The 16967-nt window shown below is 46.9% G+C and overlaps 1 protein-coding gene across 7 annotated transcripts in view; it reads right to left on the bottom strand.

Moving 5' to 3' along the window:
- The window catches only part of TANC2 (tetratricopeptide repeat, ankyrin repeat and coiled-coil containing 2), a 228425-nt gene that overhangs the window by 56409 nt on the left and 155049 nt on the right, over positions 1-16967 (bottom strand). For all 7 annotated transcript variants that reach the window (XM_027664736.1, XM_027664738.1, XM_027664737.1 and 4 more), the window contains 3 exons: positions 14995-15120; positions 7947-8228; positions 4956-5089 (listed from right to left, as the gene is read on the bottom strand). In XM_027664736.1, coding sequence (XP_027520537.1) covers positions 4956-5089; positions 7947-8228; positions 14995-15120 — 542 coding nt within the window. The remainder of the gene's footprint in view (positions 1-4955; positions 5090-7946; positions 8229-14994; positions 15121-16967) is intronic.

Below are 16967 nucleotides of genomic sequence, written 5' to 3'. Positions count from 1 at the left end.
GATTTCTGAGAGTTTCCCATGAGACAACTGCTTTTGTCCTCCTGCCCTGAAAATCTCTCAGCTCCATGTTATGGTAGAAGTCCCTCCCAAGATGGGATGGAGGAAAAGGTACAGATAACTCCCCAGAAAGGACTGCTCCCAAGTCCACAGCTGACTGCTGGGGCTGATCCACATCCCCACAACTGGTGGGATGCCCATCAGCAGGCACTGCCTCAGCTCCTGCTCAGAGGTAGGAGAAGCCAAGGAGTGAAGGGGAAAAAGAGGATTGTGCCAGCTCAGTTCCCAACAAGAGGATTAATGTTACCTTTAAAATTAGGAAATTAATTCACAGAGCTCTACTAAGCAGCTATTAATGTGGCCACATATTTAATACTTTCCTTGCAAGGAAATGGGAGGCAAGGCATTTACATCCCGATGCCTCAAGTTTCCTGGCACGTTGCCTTATCCCTGTCTAAATGCCAGCCCTGAACAAGATGCCAAGCCCAACCTTGAGCTGACCCTGGGGTGACAGCAAGACTTGGAATTTTCCCTTTTAGAAATACCATCTCTCTAAACTGATCATTACTAGAAGATCTTTAAGGCCCCTTCCAACTCAAACCATATCCAAAACGAGCATTAAGAGCTGAAACAGGATGGCCAGAGCAGACTGGGGTGATACTTCAGGTGAATTATACAAAGGCAGTGTTGTACTTCCACTATTTTCTCCACTAATCTCCACAGGTAAGATCACCCCACTTTCAAAATCTGCAGAAGATGGGCTGTTGGGAAAATAAATGATTGCAAACAGAGCAGTCTCCGTTTAAAACTCCTTGTTTTCCCTCATTATTTCAGGAAAAGCTACTGAAAACCCTGATAGGTATCCAACTCCTCATTACTGTGGTTGGTGGCAAAAGGTTCCACTTCTGGCCAAAGAGAGGGATGGAGACATGAGGAACTTCACCAGCTGATCACCAGGCTCTGGGAGGGAACTCTGCCCTCTGGTTTTGATGTTTTTCTCCCCTAGGACCCACTGGTGAGGACAACATCAGATAACTCCTACTGCAGGTGGATACAGTTTTCGTGGCATGGTTTTTAAAGCCAAAAATCACACCTGGTTTTGTAAATTGCCTCATTTCTAAGCAGTTTTCTTCTCCATTAGTTTGCTGATGAAGACTGAACTAGAAATCACAGAATCCCAGACTGGTTCGGGTTGGAAGGGACCTCAAAGCCCATCCAGTGCCACCCCCTGCCATGGGCAGGGACACCTTCCACTAGCCCAGGTTGCTCCAAGCCCCATCCAACCTGGCCTTGGACACTTCCAGGGATCCAGGGGCAGCCACAGCTTCTCTGGGCAACCTGTGCCAGGGCCTCCCCACCCTCCCATGGAAGGATTTCTTCCCAATACCTAATCTAAATCTCTCTTTTTTAGTCATGGATGACTTCAAACTGCCCCCTGAGACTACAACACAACAGTGCTCTTTTCCAGCACGGCAGGACTGAGTGGAGCTGCTGCTTGGTCATCTGCAGTTACTTATTTCTAAAATTAATGATTTGTTCATCTCTGACATTAAGAGACAAATGCAACCTTTGCCCCCAAGAACTCACTGCACGAAAACCAGGCAGAAAAGTACAACCCTGAAAAATCCAGAGGAGGAGAAGCAACTGTTCACCTTTCATTTCTGTCATCACAGACACACAACTTCTGAATTTTTGGGATAAGTGACATTTTCAGAGGGAAGGGAGTGGGTGAGAGGACGCCGAGCTTCCCACCAGCATTCTGGAGCCTGAGCCAAGCATTACCTAAGACTGTTTGTATATTATTAATCTGCTTTCGTAACGATCTGCATTTCTCCAGCACGGCAACCTCGGCCCAACCTGAGAACATCCCGCTCTGCTCAGCGCTCACAGAGCTGGAACATCTGCACACAGCTTCATCCAGCTCCTCACAGATGGCTCATCTGCCTCCAAAAATATTCCTGAAAATTGTGGTTGTCCATCACTGCCAACACTTCCTTCCCTACTTCAATTCTGACTCCTAGTCTCAATACAACTATAAAACACACATGTCCAAGAAATGCTTTTCCAACCAGACTGACCAACGGGTCCTTCACTTCTTTGGGCTCTTTTTCCTTCAGCCAGCTGAACAGAAGCTGTTTAAGGAGGCCATCAACAATTCTTTCTTTGTTCCACAGCTACTGACACAGCAATGTGCTGCTCTTCTCTCCCTTCCTCCTGCATCCAAGGACATTCCACTCCTTTTTTCCCCTTCTTTTCTTTATTATTTTGGATAGCCTTTAGCTTATGTACATAAAGGTTTTCCTAAACTGTCCCTTGCTGGAGAATGTGGCACGAGACACTCAGTTTAAGCAGCTAAATTAGTTTAACTGTTTTTACTGTTGTCTCCCAGCCATTCAGTGGTTTTGCTCTGGTGAGGGTTCAGCATCTTCAAAGCCTCAGAATTGTCCTGGTCTCTCAAAGGCGAGTCAGACACGTGTGATGGGCTTTCTGAACGAGCTGATTGCAGGCAGAACAAAGGGCTCCACGCTGTTATTTTAATGGATTTTCAATTCTGTTGCCAGGTCAGTAATCCTTTTTCCCCCCAGTGTCACTCAGAGGCTTCAAGCCCCACAGCTGGGGAGGAACAGGGAGTGTTTGTTTTATCCAGGAGGACATCACACGGCACGGCTCCTTCCAAGCAAATCAATTTATCCACTGCTGACAGCAAGGATTCCTCGGTGGTGATGCCGAGTTGTGCTACTCAGGAGGTTACTACGAGTGCACTGTGCACACAACTCCCAGCTATCAATCTGACAAACATCCTTAACCATTTTATTTGCCTTTATTTTTCTTCCTGAGGCTTGGTAATCCATCAAACTCATGGTCTGGAGCGTGCCGCACGGCCCTTCTGGAAAAGGCTCTGAAGCAATAAAACCAAATTGTTGTCAAAGAAAACAGAATAAAAAATTGACCAAAAAAAAAATAATTCTTGCACTTTCAGAATTATTTCCCTTTGTGACAGGAAATGAAGCTTTGATTGGGGGTTTAACCACGTGCTTTATTACAGTGCATGTCTTCAGCCAGCACGTGCTGCAAGAAGTCACCTGCTCTTCCCAAATAATCAACCACTGTCACCCGGTTCCGTGTTCCCTCCAGCACCAGGCATCCAAAGATCTTCAGAGATCACTTTGCCTTTAACAGCCAGGGAAAGGGAGGCAGGCAGAGGAGATGCTGGTCTCCAAGGATCCCAGCAAGGCTAACAGCAGCGCTGGGAATCGGCCCAAGGTCTCCGAATGCTGAATCAAGCGCCGCCGCTCTGACTCATCCCGGGAATTGTTTGCTGAACACGATGGAATTTTCGGAAGTTCCACGTGCTGTGTCAGCAATTTGAGCAGAAGAAGGGATTCCAAGAGCTCTAAGGTCAACTCATCAGCCTTGGCACTGATCCCCTCATCAAGGCCTCATGTCTGGGAGCCGGTGACAGTTATTTCTGGAATCTACACTTATAGCAGAGGAGATTTCCTGGGAGATGAACAATCTTACTCCCAGGGTGTAATCCTGCTGCAGGCACGAGGGGCAGGACATCTCCCACCCTCAGCTGTTGTGTTCTGTCACCAACACACAGGATTTATTCTGAAAAAAAAATTCTGGCCGAGGGATGAGCAGGGCTTTAAAACCCTTTCCTAAAGGAGTCTGCAGCCAAGGTAAAACAACCTATTTCTGGTTTAATGTTGGCTGTAAGGATTGTTTCTTGCTCTTTTCTCCGGTGATGAGAGATGCCAAAAAGCTTCAGTGAGTGATCTATGCCGTGGATGTGACAGAATGTTTGAAAGAGCCATCTCCCTTACCTTTTCCAGGAGGAAACTGAAGCTAAAACTGCATCCATTTCTCAGTTACGTACCCAGCAGGATGACTTAAGCACTCAGGAGAAGAAAGCTGAGATAGATGAGGTATTTTAAGCAGAGACAGCACATTTTACTGCCCTTTCTGGGAGTCTGCAATGCTTCAGATTTGCAAGGAATACGATGACTAATGTGTTCTGAACAAAACCAGACCTGGGCATCGCATTCCTTTCAAGAACTCCACGTGGAAGAGGAGAGGATCAAGCCTTAATATTTATTTATGCAGCCACCACACTCTCCCTGCCTGGCCATCTGGGTCAGCACGAAAGCAGACAGGACAAGACAGTATCTGGCACAAAAAGCCAAGCAAAACACGTCCTGGTAATAATTTAGAACAAAGACTTTTGCTTGTTATTTTCCTCTCCAAAGCAGGAGCAGGCAGAGGAAAGCATTAACTGCTCCCATCCCCCCCAAAGGGGTAGGAGGAGAGTGAGCAAACTCCTCGGATTTCAAAGGAATAGAATGGCACCTTCCCACCACCACAGAATTAGGGTTAAACCTCAGTAATACAATAAAACTCAAGCTGTAAATCTCACGTACACAAGTGACAGTGTTCCATATGTTCCATACAATCCACTCCTGCCAGAGCAGCAAGTGAGTTGTGTATTGCTCCAAGGGCTCTGAGCTGCTTGGGAGGATTTCCCAAAAAATACCCAAGTGCACACACAGCAGCAACACTCAGCCTGGGCCTCCCCCCACCCTACCCTTTCCAACAAAACACTGTTCAAGCTCTGTGCAGTTTTGTTCTCACTGCTAAAGAAAAACCACAATTATTCTGGTAATAACCGTGTCACATCCTAACATTTGTAAGGAGATAGCAGGATGGCTGGGAAAGACAAACCCTCAGAGTAGCAGGGGAGTGTGTATTTGATGTAGCCTGAACTTGAATTTCACTTCAGAGAAAACAACTTTCCTGGGCAATAAAACTCCTCCCAGAGGTTCTCTCTGGAGGCTCCCCGGGAGCCGTTTGAGCGCGCGTGTTTTCCAGCGTGCAGAGTGACGTGAGTCACAGGACTTCCACTCCAACTGACGTTTTCCCAAGGCCCCAGAGAGCCCAGAGAGGGATGTTTTCCATACCTGTGAGGCCAATCTCCTCATGGCCTCCTCCTGGCGCCGGCGCATCTCAGGGGTGCCCGGGCAGCTCCCGCTGGTGATGGACGGGTGAGCAGAAGGTGGCTGGGTCAGGGGCAGTTCCCGGTTGGCATCCACATCTGCCCAAGGAAAAAAGAGGTTAGGAATTGCCACAGGCCAAGCACTGACAGCTTTATTACAGACCAGGCAGCTCCTAAGCACGGCAGTTAAAATAATTCCCACAAATACTCTGGGTTAGGATTTCAGGGATTTCCAGGCCGGAGGCTCCCCAAGAAACTGTTTTTTGGAGCAGCACTTTTGGGAAGGACCTTTAAGATACAGCTTGGAGGCTGTCTAAGTTCAAGGAGTGTTTGGACAATGCCCTCAGGCCCATGGTGGGATTTTTGGGGTGTCCTGTGCAGGGCCAGGAGTTGGGACTGGATAATCCTGATGGGTCCCTTCCAACTGAGCATATTCTAGGATTATTCACCTTCTCCACTGTAATTTCATTGGCTTTAAAGTAATGACAATAATGGAGTGAACTGGGCACTCTGGAAGGCTCTGCCTTCAGGTTTGGTGGATCTGAGTGCAGAGCTCTCCTGCTCTGCGCTTCTGCCAACAGACCTCGTTATGAGCAATTGCTGGTTAATTTGGTTCCAAGTCCTCCTTCAGCACAGACAGCCAATTTTTCTGAATTATGAGCCTATTTTCTAACATAAATAAACGGAGAGCCCCAGCTAACACAGCCATCTGAAGCCCATTAATGTAATCAGGGGGAGAGGAGAAGGAGCAGCACCAGGATCTGGAAAAGGCTTGCAAGCAAATAATAAATTATCCTGGAATCATCTCTGGCAAGTTTAACTGTGTTCTATTGCACTTCAGCTGCTTCTTTTGCCTGGCAAGCACAAACTGGCTTTACCAGCAGATTGCTACCACAGCTCATCCACCTGGCCTTTGTGGATAACATTCTCAAACCACACTGATCTTCACTCCCAGGAACCCACACAGAGGATTTTTGAATGACACCAAGACATGCAGCACTTGCTGATGTCTAATTACTGGTTATTTTAGGAATGTTTTAAGAACAACACCACCCTGAAGTGCAGCCTGTGCTGGCACAGGGTTCTCCTGCCTGGATTGCTGCAGTGCATCCCTGAGCTTGACTGGAAATCATCATGCAAACAATGACCCATTTAATGGCAAACAACAGAGGAGGAGGATGCTGCCTCCATAATTAAACCCTGGGCATTAGGATGAGGCACATCCTTGATTCTGAGCCTGTAACACCACTGTCACCTGTATTAATTTTCTGAGACAGGAATTAGAAGGATGAGGCTGTATTGAAGCCACTTTACTAATGCTGATTGCACAACTGCTGTAGCAGAGTCAGACCACCTGATTAGCACTTATTATTAAACACAGATTTCACTAAGCATAATAGATTTTTTTTCAGCATGTGGAAAAAGAAACAACAAAGAAACTTATCATAGAATCAGAGATGAATCACAGAATATCCTCAGTTGGAAGGGACCCACAAAGATCTCACAGAATAATTATCATCTTCTACAGCTAAACTAGGACTTGTGATCTCTTAAGGAAAAAAAGTCAAATTAAATACTGATTCTGAAGGTTTCCATCCCAATAACTAACACTGAGGAATCATTCAGCTTTCAACTTCATGGACACACCAGACTGTGTTAGGATCTTCATTCTTCATGCATGAAGGGTGCAGGGCACCTTCTCATGGGAGAAACCCAGCTTTTAGTCCAGAAAGAGTTAAGCACAGTGGTCTCTTTAATCTCCACAATCCCCCTCAGCAGACTGGGGACACACACACACAGTTGGTGCACTGCAGAGCTGCAGTTAAAATATAGAAACAAGCCCTGCCTTTCACTCCACATTGTTCATTTAGCTCTGACAAGTGACACTACTGAACATGCCAACCCCCGGTGACATTTCAGCTCTTCTGACAGGGCAAGAGCCCTGCACTCCAGTAAACAGATTTAACTGCAGCTTCTCTGAGGTACAGTGACCTACATCCTCCAAGATAACTCCAGGTACCTCACCCAGTATTTTTAGTCCTGTCTTACTCACTTACTGAGAGCTGAGTGATTTTAAAATGTTGTCGGCCCCACCTGCAAACCTGCCAGCACAGAGTGATGGGAACTGGATGGGACCACAGGAGGGAGAGCAAACCTGCTGCTGAGCCTACATGGGCTTGTGACCCACCCTGAACATTTATACCACAATAAACTGAGACAATCCATGCTGGAAGGAGAATGCACTGCCATGGATTTATAATCAGAGAACACTGGGTGCCTCATCTCCCTGGAGATGGTATGAGCAGGGGGACTAGACTGGATGACCTTTAAAGGTCCCTTCCAACCCAAGCCAGTCTGTGCTTCTGTAATTCTAAAACTGGACTCTTCCCAATCAGAGAAAGTCTGTGATGTTTCTAAGCCAGAGAAACCACAGACAGACTATTCTGATTCCTCAAAAAGCACCTTTGGAACAGGAGCAGTATAAAAGCCCCATTTAGCAGAACCTAAAGGGGCTACAAGAGACCAGGAGAGGGACCTTTCCCAAAGACATGGAGGGGCAGGACATGGGGGAATGGCCTCGAGCTGGAGGAGGGTAGGTTTGGATACTGGGAAGAATTTATTCCCTGTGAGGGTGGTGAGGGGCTGGAATGGAATTCCCAGAGAAGCTGTGGCTGCCCCATCCCTGGAAGTTTCCAAGGCCAGGTTGGATGGAGCTTGCAGCAACCTGGGCTAGTGGAAGGTGTCCCTGCCTGTGGCTGGAGGTTGGAACTGGATGACGCCCAAAGGTCCCTCCCAACCCAAACCACTCCACGACATACTGCTGACAGGTCCTTCCTCTGCTTGGCAACAAGCACCAAGCTGATTTCCGGGTCCTGAAGAGAAAAATGGGATTATTCCAAACAAAACCCTCCTAAAAGGTCCCTGAGTTGTTCACCCCCCCGTGCTCTGCACTCACGCTTGGGGGAGGCGTGGGGGCTGTCCGAGGCGATCTGTCTCATGCGGGTGCCGTGGCAGCTGAGCGCCACCAGCCTGGAGATGATGGCGGTCTTGCCGAAGCCGATGTTGCCGACGATCACCACGCCCCGGTTGACGCTGGCGTTGGAGCTCTGGAGCTGCGCGTCGATCTCGTGGAACACCCAGTCGCGGCCCACGAACACGGACTCGGTGGTGATGCTGGGCACCTCGAAGAGCAGCGGCTTCAGGGAGATGTCGGGGGGCCTGTAGGGCGCGAACCGCACTGCGGGGGGAGAGACACGGAGAGGGGACGTCACCGGGCACGCCGGCGGGGAAAGGAGGGCTTGGAGATGATGTTTAATCTTTTCATCTCAAAAGGTGACAAGGACACTCGTTTCCTTACGTTTGTTGGTAAAGCACCTGCTGCATTCACAGAATCACAGGATATGCTGAGTTGGGAGGGACCCACAAGGATCATCAAGTCCAACTCCTGGTCGTGCCCAGGACACCCCAACAATCCCCCCCTGTCCCTCAGAGCGTTGGCCAAACCCTCCTGGAGTTCTGGCAGCCTTGGGGCTGTCCCCACTGCCCTGGGGAGCCTGGGCAGTGCCAACCACCCTCTGGGGGAAGAACCTTTTGCTGAGATCCAACCTGACCCTGCCCTGACACAGCTCCAGCCATTCCCTGGGTGCTCTCCCTGGTCCCCCCAGAGCAGAGCTCAGTTCCTGCCTCTCCTCTGCCCTTCCCCAGGAAGTTGGAACTGCAGTGAGGTCTCCCCTCAGACTCCTCTTATTGTCCTGGTTTCAGCTGAGAAGAATTAATTCCTTCTCAGCAGCTGTCCCAGTGCTGTGCTTTGATTTTGGTTTTTTCTAAATCGTTTTTATCCCAAGTGAAGGACTTTGGTTTTCTCTTGTCTCATGCTCTGCCAGGGAGGAGGTGCACAAAGGAAACTGGAAGTCAGCAGAGCTGGGACAGGTGACCCAAACTGGCCAAAGGGATATTCCACATCACAGAATATCCTGCCCACTATATCAACTGGGGGAATTGCTGGGAAGAGGCTGATCTGGATTTGGGAAGGGGGTTCTGGCATCGATCAGCAGGTGTATTGTGAGTCTCTTGGTTTTCCCCTCTTTATTATCATTATTATTATTTACCAATATTATTACTGTATTTTACTTTATTTTCAATTATTAAACTGTTCTTATCTCAACCTACAGTTTTTACTTTGATCCTCCTCCCCGTTTCACCGGGGTGTGGGGGGAAGAGAAAGGGGATTGAGCAAGAGGCTCTGTGGTGCTTCATCTCCAGCTGGACTCATTCACACCATTTTCCACCAAAGCAGTTCAGAGAATTTTACAGGATGAAGTGGCTCAGAGCTGTGGAGAAAAAGTGTGGCTGGAGAAATTAATTTCCTTGTTTAAACCCACCATAATTAAAGGCTCCAGGCAGAACACTGGGCTCTGCACGGCATCCCCTGGGAGACAGGATTGTCTGTTCAATCCAGACACACAACGTCTGCTCACCTGCTCAGAGCACAGAACAATCTCAGCACCTACAAGTGCTAAATCAATCTGAGCGAAGTTATTTCGACTCTCCTAAAGTAAATAAGTGAAACCAGATTGCTGACAGGATGTTCCTGTTTGGCAATTAAAACGTTGTCTTGTTTCACAAGGAAACACGATGTTGCAAAGCAACCTAAGGTTAAGAGGGAGAGTAAGAAATATCTTCCCTCACAGACCACGTGGGCTGGGGCACTGCCAGCACCTAAAAACATGGATATTGATTGTGTTCCTTTTCCCGTTTTTTTAATGCATTAGATTATAATAAAATACGCAGCAAAATCCAAACCAGCCTTTAAACTATTTCGGGAGCATCTGAGGGTGAAGGGAGAGGGTATTTGCCATTTTTTCCACTTGGCACAAGCTACCCAGGGAATGCATAACCTAAAGAGCACTGACTGCACAGACATGGTGCAAAGATGCTCTTAGGTGGGAACTGGAAGAAGAGACGAATTCTCCCAGGTCACAAGGGACAGGACAAGAGGAAATGGCCTCAGGTTGTGCCAGGGCAGATTTAGATTGGGTATTAGGGGAGATTTCTTTTTCAGATACAGAATCAGAGAATCATTTAGGTTGGAAAAATACCTCCAAGATCACTTATCTACCTACATCCAACCTCCTGGTTCTTCCAACACCACCAGTCACTGACCAGAACAAAGCAAAGCCCTTCTCCTGCCACCCTGGGGGGACATTTCACCGCTTCAGGCTCTGCAATCCCTGGGCTCCCAGAGGGCAGGGGGTTGAGAAAACACTCAAAATGAGCCTCACTGGTTTGGAGAGAAAGGTTGAGAACATGCTTTTTGTCCCACCAGCCACCAAACCCCCTCCACGTGCCAGCAGGAGGCATTGATTTCACCACGCCGTGTCTGGAAGACAAACGTTCTCCTCGCTGGACTGCCAGAAACGTTCGGGAATAATTTAAGACCGCGCTGACTAATTGCAGTCCATGTGCCAGATCCTCATTAATTCCCAGGCCTGTCTGCTGAACCACTCCAAATCCTCCTGGCCACTCTTTTTATTTTACAACTCTCAGTGCCAGTGGTCCCCAGGAAAGGCACAACCACAGGGGAAGACTCCGGAGCTCCAGGGGAAATTTTGTGTTCAAAGAGTTGAAAAAAAATACCCCAGATCACAAGGAAGGGAGGCTGCAGCAGAGCTTCAGCATTTATTAATTAATTAATTAAAGGATAAGCTAAGAGAAACGCTCTGAACAGCAGGAAAGGAAGGTTCAGAGTATGGGGTGAGGATGTGCAGACACATTTTGGATGAACATTGACAGCTGCTGACTTCAGTGCTTGTGAAAATCAAAGGATGTGCATAAGCTGCCTTCCCATCCTTGAAAATTTGTCAAACACTTGCTGGGATTCATATTCCTTGAAATGGAGCATTTTATAAAACTGAAGCCAGAGTACCACAGAAACAGCCCAAATTTCTGATAATACCTTAACACAAATCAAACCCCCACTTTCCGTGGGAACGAGGGTGTGTGGAGTGGGACAGAATAAGGTCTGAGAGAGGAAAATTTTCATGTGCAAGTTCTGTAGGACCCAAACTAAACTCAAATCCCAAAGCTGAGGCACTGCCTCCCATACCCATCCTGGTTCTGAAAATTTCACTTCAATCAACCCAAATCCAGGTGTATTTTTATGTGCACAGCTGGAAAAAGCCACTGAGATGGAAAAGAGCAGGAGCACAGTCAGAGAAAGGCCTGCCCTGCTTTACACCCTATGCTACACAAAGTGAATTTTTAGTTATTTTAGTCGTTGAAAGGCTCTAAAATGCCTGTTCAGAAATCATGTTTTACATACTTCCCTCTCTCCAAACAGGGATTTTTTTTTCTTAGCTATGCTGGCAATCAGCACCCACAGCTCATGAGCTGTTTTCTGTTTTTTTCTAGATGAGTTTTATTGCTGTTTTAGAATTTTTTTCTGATGGAGGACACATTTTGCTGCCCAAAACCAGCCACTACAGGGCTCCACAGCCTGACAATGCCAATATACCAAGAAGAAGCCCAGGTGAGAAGTGCTTTGTATTTCTTACAATGAACTGTGGTTCTGAATAACCATCCCCATCCGCTGTGTCCTTCTTTAATTAAGAACCCACAAATTAGCCAAATGTCTGAGTTTCTCCCCTTTATTGCTTTAGACTGCAGCTCCTGGGTATTAGGTTGGATATCAGGGAAAATTCCTTCACGGAAAGGGCTGTCCAGCCCTGGCACAGCTGCCCAGGGCAGGGGTGGAGTCCCCATTCCCAGAGGGATTTAAAAGCCCTGTGGATGTGGCACCTGGGGACACGGGTTAGTGGTGGCCTTGGCAGGGCTGGTTGGACTCAATGATCTTAGAGGGTTTTTCCAGCCTTAATGATTCCTGATTCTTTCAACTGTTATCTTAAAACAGCCACTGGGATGAAACCAGTTCCTATTTCTCACAGTCCACGGGCCTAAAAAAGACTAAACTATTTTTTAGTGTTTTTAAGAAGCACACGAAACTCTCCTGCCCAAGAGGTGACAGTATTGAACACATACCATGAGGAAAACCCTCTGAAAACTATAAAAGAAAATTTAAGGAAAACATGCCATTGTTTCATGTTTTATCCATATATTATCTATATAGTTATCTATATCTATCTATATATTACATATCTATATCTATATCTATCTATATATTACATATATAGATATTTATATATTTATATATATCTATATATTACATATAATAATATACACTGGGGGAGTGTAAACCATCCACTCCTCCACCTCAGACACCTTGGTTCTTCCTGCCCTGCATCAGCTGGCATTTTGGAGCAAAAAAAAAAAACCCTGATGGTCCAGCTGGGGTGTTCCAATGCCCCTCATTTTGTTGCCATCTGGCTCCTGCTCCGCATCACAGCCAGAGGGTTTTTGGGATACAGGAACCCCAAGCAGCCTCAAATCCCACGGGACGAAAAGCAGGGAAAGCAAAAATTGCCTTCCCCATCCTATTAAAAACCCGTCACTGGGACGAATCCTTGTCATGCTCTTTGTGTTGGGATTGCTCAACTACTCCCCTGGTTAAAAGCACTGATTTAACAAAAAATAGCAGGGCCAGTCTGCCATTTAGTATCTCTCTGGGATTTTGGAACGCTGGGAATAACCAGTGGGTTGTAACATGTCCCTCGACACTGGGCCAGGAATGGCTTTGCTATTTCAGCCCAGTGCCAAGACCAGAGACGTTAAAATTAAACCCAAGTTTAGGATTTCCAGCTGGAACAAAGAGCTGCTGTTTATACCAGCCCAGACTGATGTAATTTCACAGTAATATCTGCAACACGAAGCATTTTGGGGGGGAAAGGGGAGCCCCCCCTCACATATTAATTTAAATGAAAATATTTCCAAATAGTGATGGGTTGGGGTTTTTTTTCACATCCTCTTCTTCTCCCTCTCTTTTTCAAAACAGCAAAAGTGCCTCAACCAGGATCAGAAACAAATTCCAAAAAAACCCCGAAACGCTGCTGTTCTTCTCAGGCAACTGTCACAAAAAAGGGAGGGAGGGGAAAAAAAAGAACAAAAAGCAGAAAGAAAATATGTAGTGCTACATGGGTTTTAAAAAAGTGTGTCTGGAAAACAATTTGATTCTGTTCCTACAATAAAGTTGAATGTTTTGGATGCAATCACTGCAAATTATGCAGCCTTGGCAAGCTGCTGCCTCCCAGCATATGGAAATTTGGTCTGTCAAACTTTTGCTTTCTTCACTCACTGCCTGCTAATGCATTTCTAGAAGTGCCTCCCCAGCCAGGGGATTTCATTACAAACTGCCCTCCACAGCTCCCAAACCCAGTTTTTGGGAGGCTCATTCCTTGGCACAAAGCCCAGTCAGGCTGGACCAGGTCGGGCGTGTGGGGCTGGGTGAAAACCCAACCTGTGCCCTCCAGCTCCCCAGTTCCTCACCCCCAGGATGGTGGCACTTGCTCAAAAACACCCCAGAGAATAGGAAAGTTTCATGTATGGCCAAAATAAATCCGTTTTCTTTGTACAGGGGAGAATAAACCAGGCACAGAAACAACCTGAAAATATCCCAAATGAGCTTTCCCAGCCACTTATTCACCTGTGCAATGACAAATGAGGGGATGAAGCATCAACCCAATGCTCTGTTGCAGACTCAGGGCTGCCCCAGTGACAGCTTGAGCATGTGGCCAAAGACTGAGCTCAGATTAAAGGGGGGATGGAAGTTGTAGGGTGGGCTGAAAAATCCCAAGGACATGGAGCAAATGGAGCTGGAGCTGCCTGGGAACAAACAAAACACTAAAATGTCAGCCCTGGCTCCTCTTCTCATTGCTAACATCTTGTTTGTGCAATTTGCCAGGAAGAACCACAAAAATCTCCCCTCTCAAAGGGCCTTTCAGAAGGCAAAGGGCTGCCTGAATGTGGGCATTGTGAGCATCCCTATGAGGGACACGTTGGCACAGTGGCCCTGTCACTGTGCTGGGCTCATTCCCCACTGGCATCCTGCAAAATGCAAGGGGGGGCTGCAAACCTTGGCTTTGGATTGAAAAAAAAAGAATTAAAAACAATAGTAGTCCGTTAAAATTTCTAATTTTTTATAAATTATCAAAATATTAACCCCATGGGGATCAGAGATTGGCTGGGAGAGCTGGGGGTGTCCAGCCTGGAGAAGAGAAGGGTCTGAGAAGACCTCTGAGCCCCTTCCAGTGTCTAAAGGAGCTCCAAGAGAACTGGGAAGGGACTTTGGACAAAGGATGGAGGGACAGGACAAGGGGGAGTGGCTTCAAAGTGAGAGTAGGTTTAGGTTGGATACTGGGAAGGAATTCTTCCATACTGTAAGGAGAATGCACTGCCATGGATTTGTGATCAGAGAATATTGGGTGCCTCGTCTCAGTGGAGATGGCATGAGCAGAGGGACTGGACTGCATGACCTTTAAAGGTCCCTTCCAACCCAAGCCAGTCTGTGCTTCTGTAATTCTAAAACTGCAGTCTCCCCAATCAGAGCAAGTCTGTGATGTTTCTAAGCCAGAGAAATCACAGACAGACTATTCTGATTCCTCAAAAAGCACCTTTGGAACAGGAGTAGTATAAAAGCCCCATTTAGCAGAACCTAAAGGGGTCACAAGAGACCAGGAGAGGGACCTTTCCCAAGGACATGGAGGGGCAGGACATGGGGGAATGGCCTCGAGCTGGAGGAGGGTAGGTTTGGATACTGGGAAGAATTTATTCCCTGTGAGGGTGGTGAGGGGCTGGAATGGAATTCTCAGAGAAGCTGTGGCTGCCCCATCCCTGGAAGTGTCCAAGGCCAGGTTGGACAGAGCAACCTGGGCTGGTGGAAGGTGTCCCTGCCCATGGCAGGGGATGGAACTGGATGATCTTTAAGGTCCCTCCCAACCCAAACTATTCTGGGATTCTGACTTTCACATGGATGTAGACAAAGCAGGTGCAACCCAAGCTCCCACCCCACACACCCCCATGAGTGGGAATTCCCCAGGACAAGGAGTTCCCACCTCTCAGGTCCTGCTGTGCCCGGGCGCCGGCCACGCTCTGCCGCGGCATCCGCAGCGAGGTGCGCAGGGGGGTGTGTCTCTGCTCGTCCAGGTACGCCAGGTCCTCCAGGTGGGCCGAGCTGGTGGCTGCCAGGAGAGAGCAAAGAACCACATCACACCCCTGGCCTTTGCATTTCAGCCTCTGGTTATTGGATTTTTATTTTTATACACAGTTAAAACCACCCTGAGATGAACCAATTCCAACTGCCCTCAGCCAGGAGTAAAGAAGTGTTCTGGTGACTTCTTCTCATGCCCCATTGGTGCCTGCTCTGGTTTGGTCTCCTGTTGATGTTCCCAAATAAAAGCAGACACACGGAAAATGGAGACATGGAGTCTCTGATATCTGATTTCACTCCTCCCAATCACAAACTCAGCCACGTCTGTGCAGAGCTGACACAGACACTCAACATTTCCTGTACGTAAAAGACAACTCACCAGTGCAGTTCATGCTGGAGCCCACAATCTCCTCCTCAATTATTTTAGAGCTACTTAATTCAGATATTAACATTTATCTGTCCCTAAAGCCAGAATTAGTGGCTGAAAAATTAAACTTTCAACAACCCAACAAAAAAAAAAAAGAAAAAAAAAAGAATAAATGAGAAAAATATTATCTGAACTAAAGAAGATAACTTTACTATTCCAACGTGACTTGCTCATGGGAGAATTTAGTTTTCTTTGCAATGTTGGATTAAATAGGAATAATTAATTGGTCTCTGCTGAAGGTGCCATCACTACATGGATAAGCACAGTTGGAGCAGACTAGAGCTAACACTGGCCACAAAGCTGCTGCCATGGTGATGATTGGAAAATAGGAGAAAATGTGGCTTAACAAAACAAATTTGGATCCCTTGCATCTGAATTTACCCATTATTCTGCCATTTCAGACCCTTGTCAGCCAAGGAATTTACAGAGTATTATAAAGCAAAGGAATGAAAACTTCATTTCATGAAATAATCTTCCCAATTAGAAACAGAAAACTTTAAAATCAGTCTTTGCAGATCACCAGCTCTGCTCTTGTTCTGATAACCATTTCCAAAATTCACATTAAACTTTAACCCATGGAAACCAGCCCTGGGCTGCTCAGCACTCTGTCTGCAGCACTGCTTCTATTTCCTTGTTTTTTCAGTCAATTACCACAACAAGATTATTATTTTAAATTGAACTAATTCATTAAATGACTTCTCCAAAGGCTGCTCAGGAAGCTGACAGTAATTATTTGCTGGGAATTGGGTAAATATTTTGATACAGCTCTCCAGAGTCACTCAGGGCACCAGACTTGGGATCTTTCCTCCCTGTGACCCAACACAAGATGCAACAATTCAACAAAACCGAAAGGCAGAACATTTCAAAATGAAGGGAAACACATTTTTTCATACAATTCTTAATGACCACGTAAACATCTTTACAGGATGGTGCTGCAGTCAAAAATTAAGCAAGATTCAGACTCTAACACAGGTGGGGAGAAGGGGCAGGAATTTTTAACGCTGTTCTTCAAATTGCCTGAACTTTCCAAGTTTTAAGAAAGAGATAAAGGGAGACAGAGGACAAAAGATAAACAAGAGGAGAAAGAAAAAATAAAAAAGAGGGATAAAACCATCAAGGTCTGTTTTTAGAAGTCCTTCATGCTCCTGTACTCGTGCAAAGTTGATTAGATGCTGACTGTGAAGGATCGATTAGAGCCGAGATGCTGCAATTACAGAAGGGGCTTTAGCAGGGACACGGGTTATTTTCTGTGGGCACTGAGCTCTCAACATCACCCTCAGGGTCACTCCTGGCTGGTCCCTGAAATGTGCTTTTTGCATTGCAATTTCTGCCCAGTTTTGCAGTGCCACTGAGCCAGAGGATCCGCAGGGGAAGAGCAGGTTCACTGCAGCACCCCCAGGAAGATCCAGAGTGTCCTGAGGGTACCCAGGAGCCTGGTACCACATCAGGCA

This window comes from Corapipo altera, unplaced genomic scaffold (assembly GCF_003945725.1).
Source record: "Corapipo altera isolate COAL_440 unplaced genomic scaffold, ASM394572v1 142, whole genome shotgun sequence".
In the NCBI taxonomy this organism is placed as follows: Eukaryota; Metazoa; Chordata; class Aves; order Passeriformes; family Pipridae; genus Corapipo; species Corapipo altera.
Note: the sequence above shows the minus strand (reverse complement) of the source record. Positions and strands in the feature narration are given on the sequence as shown.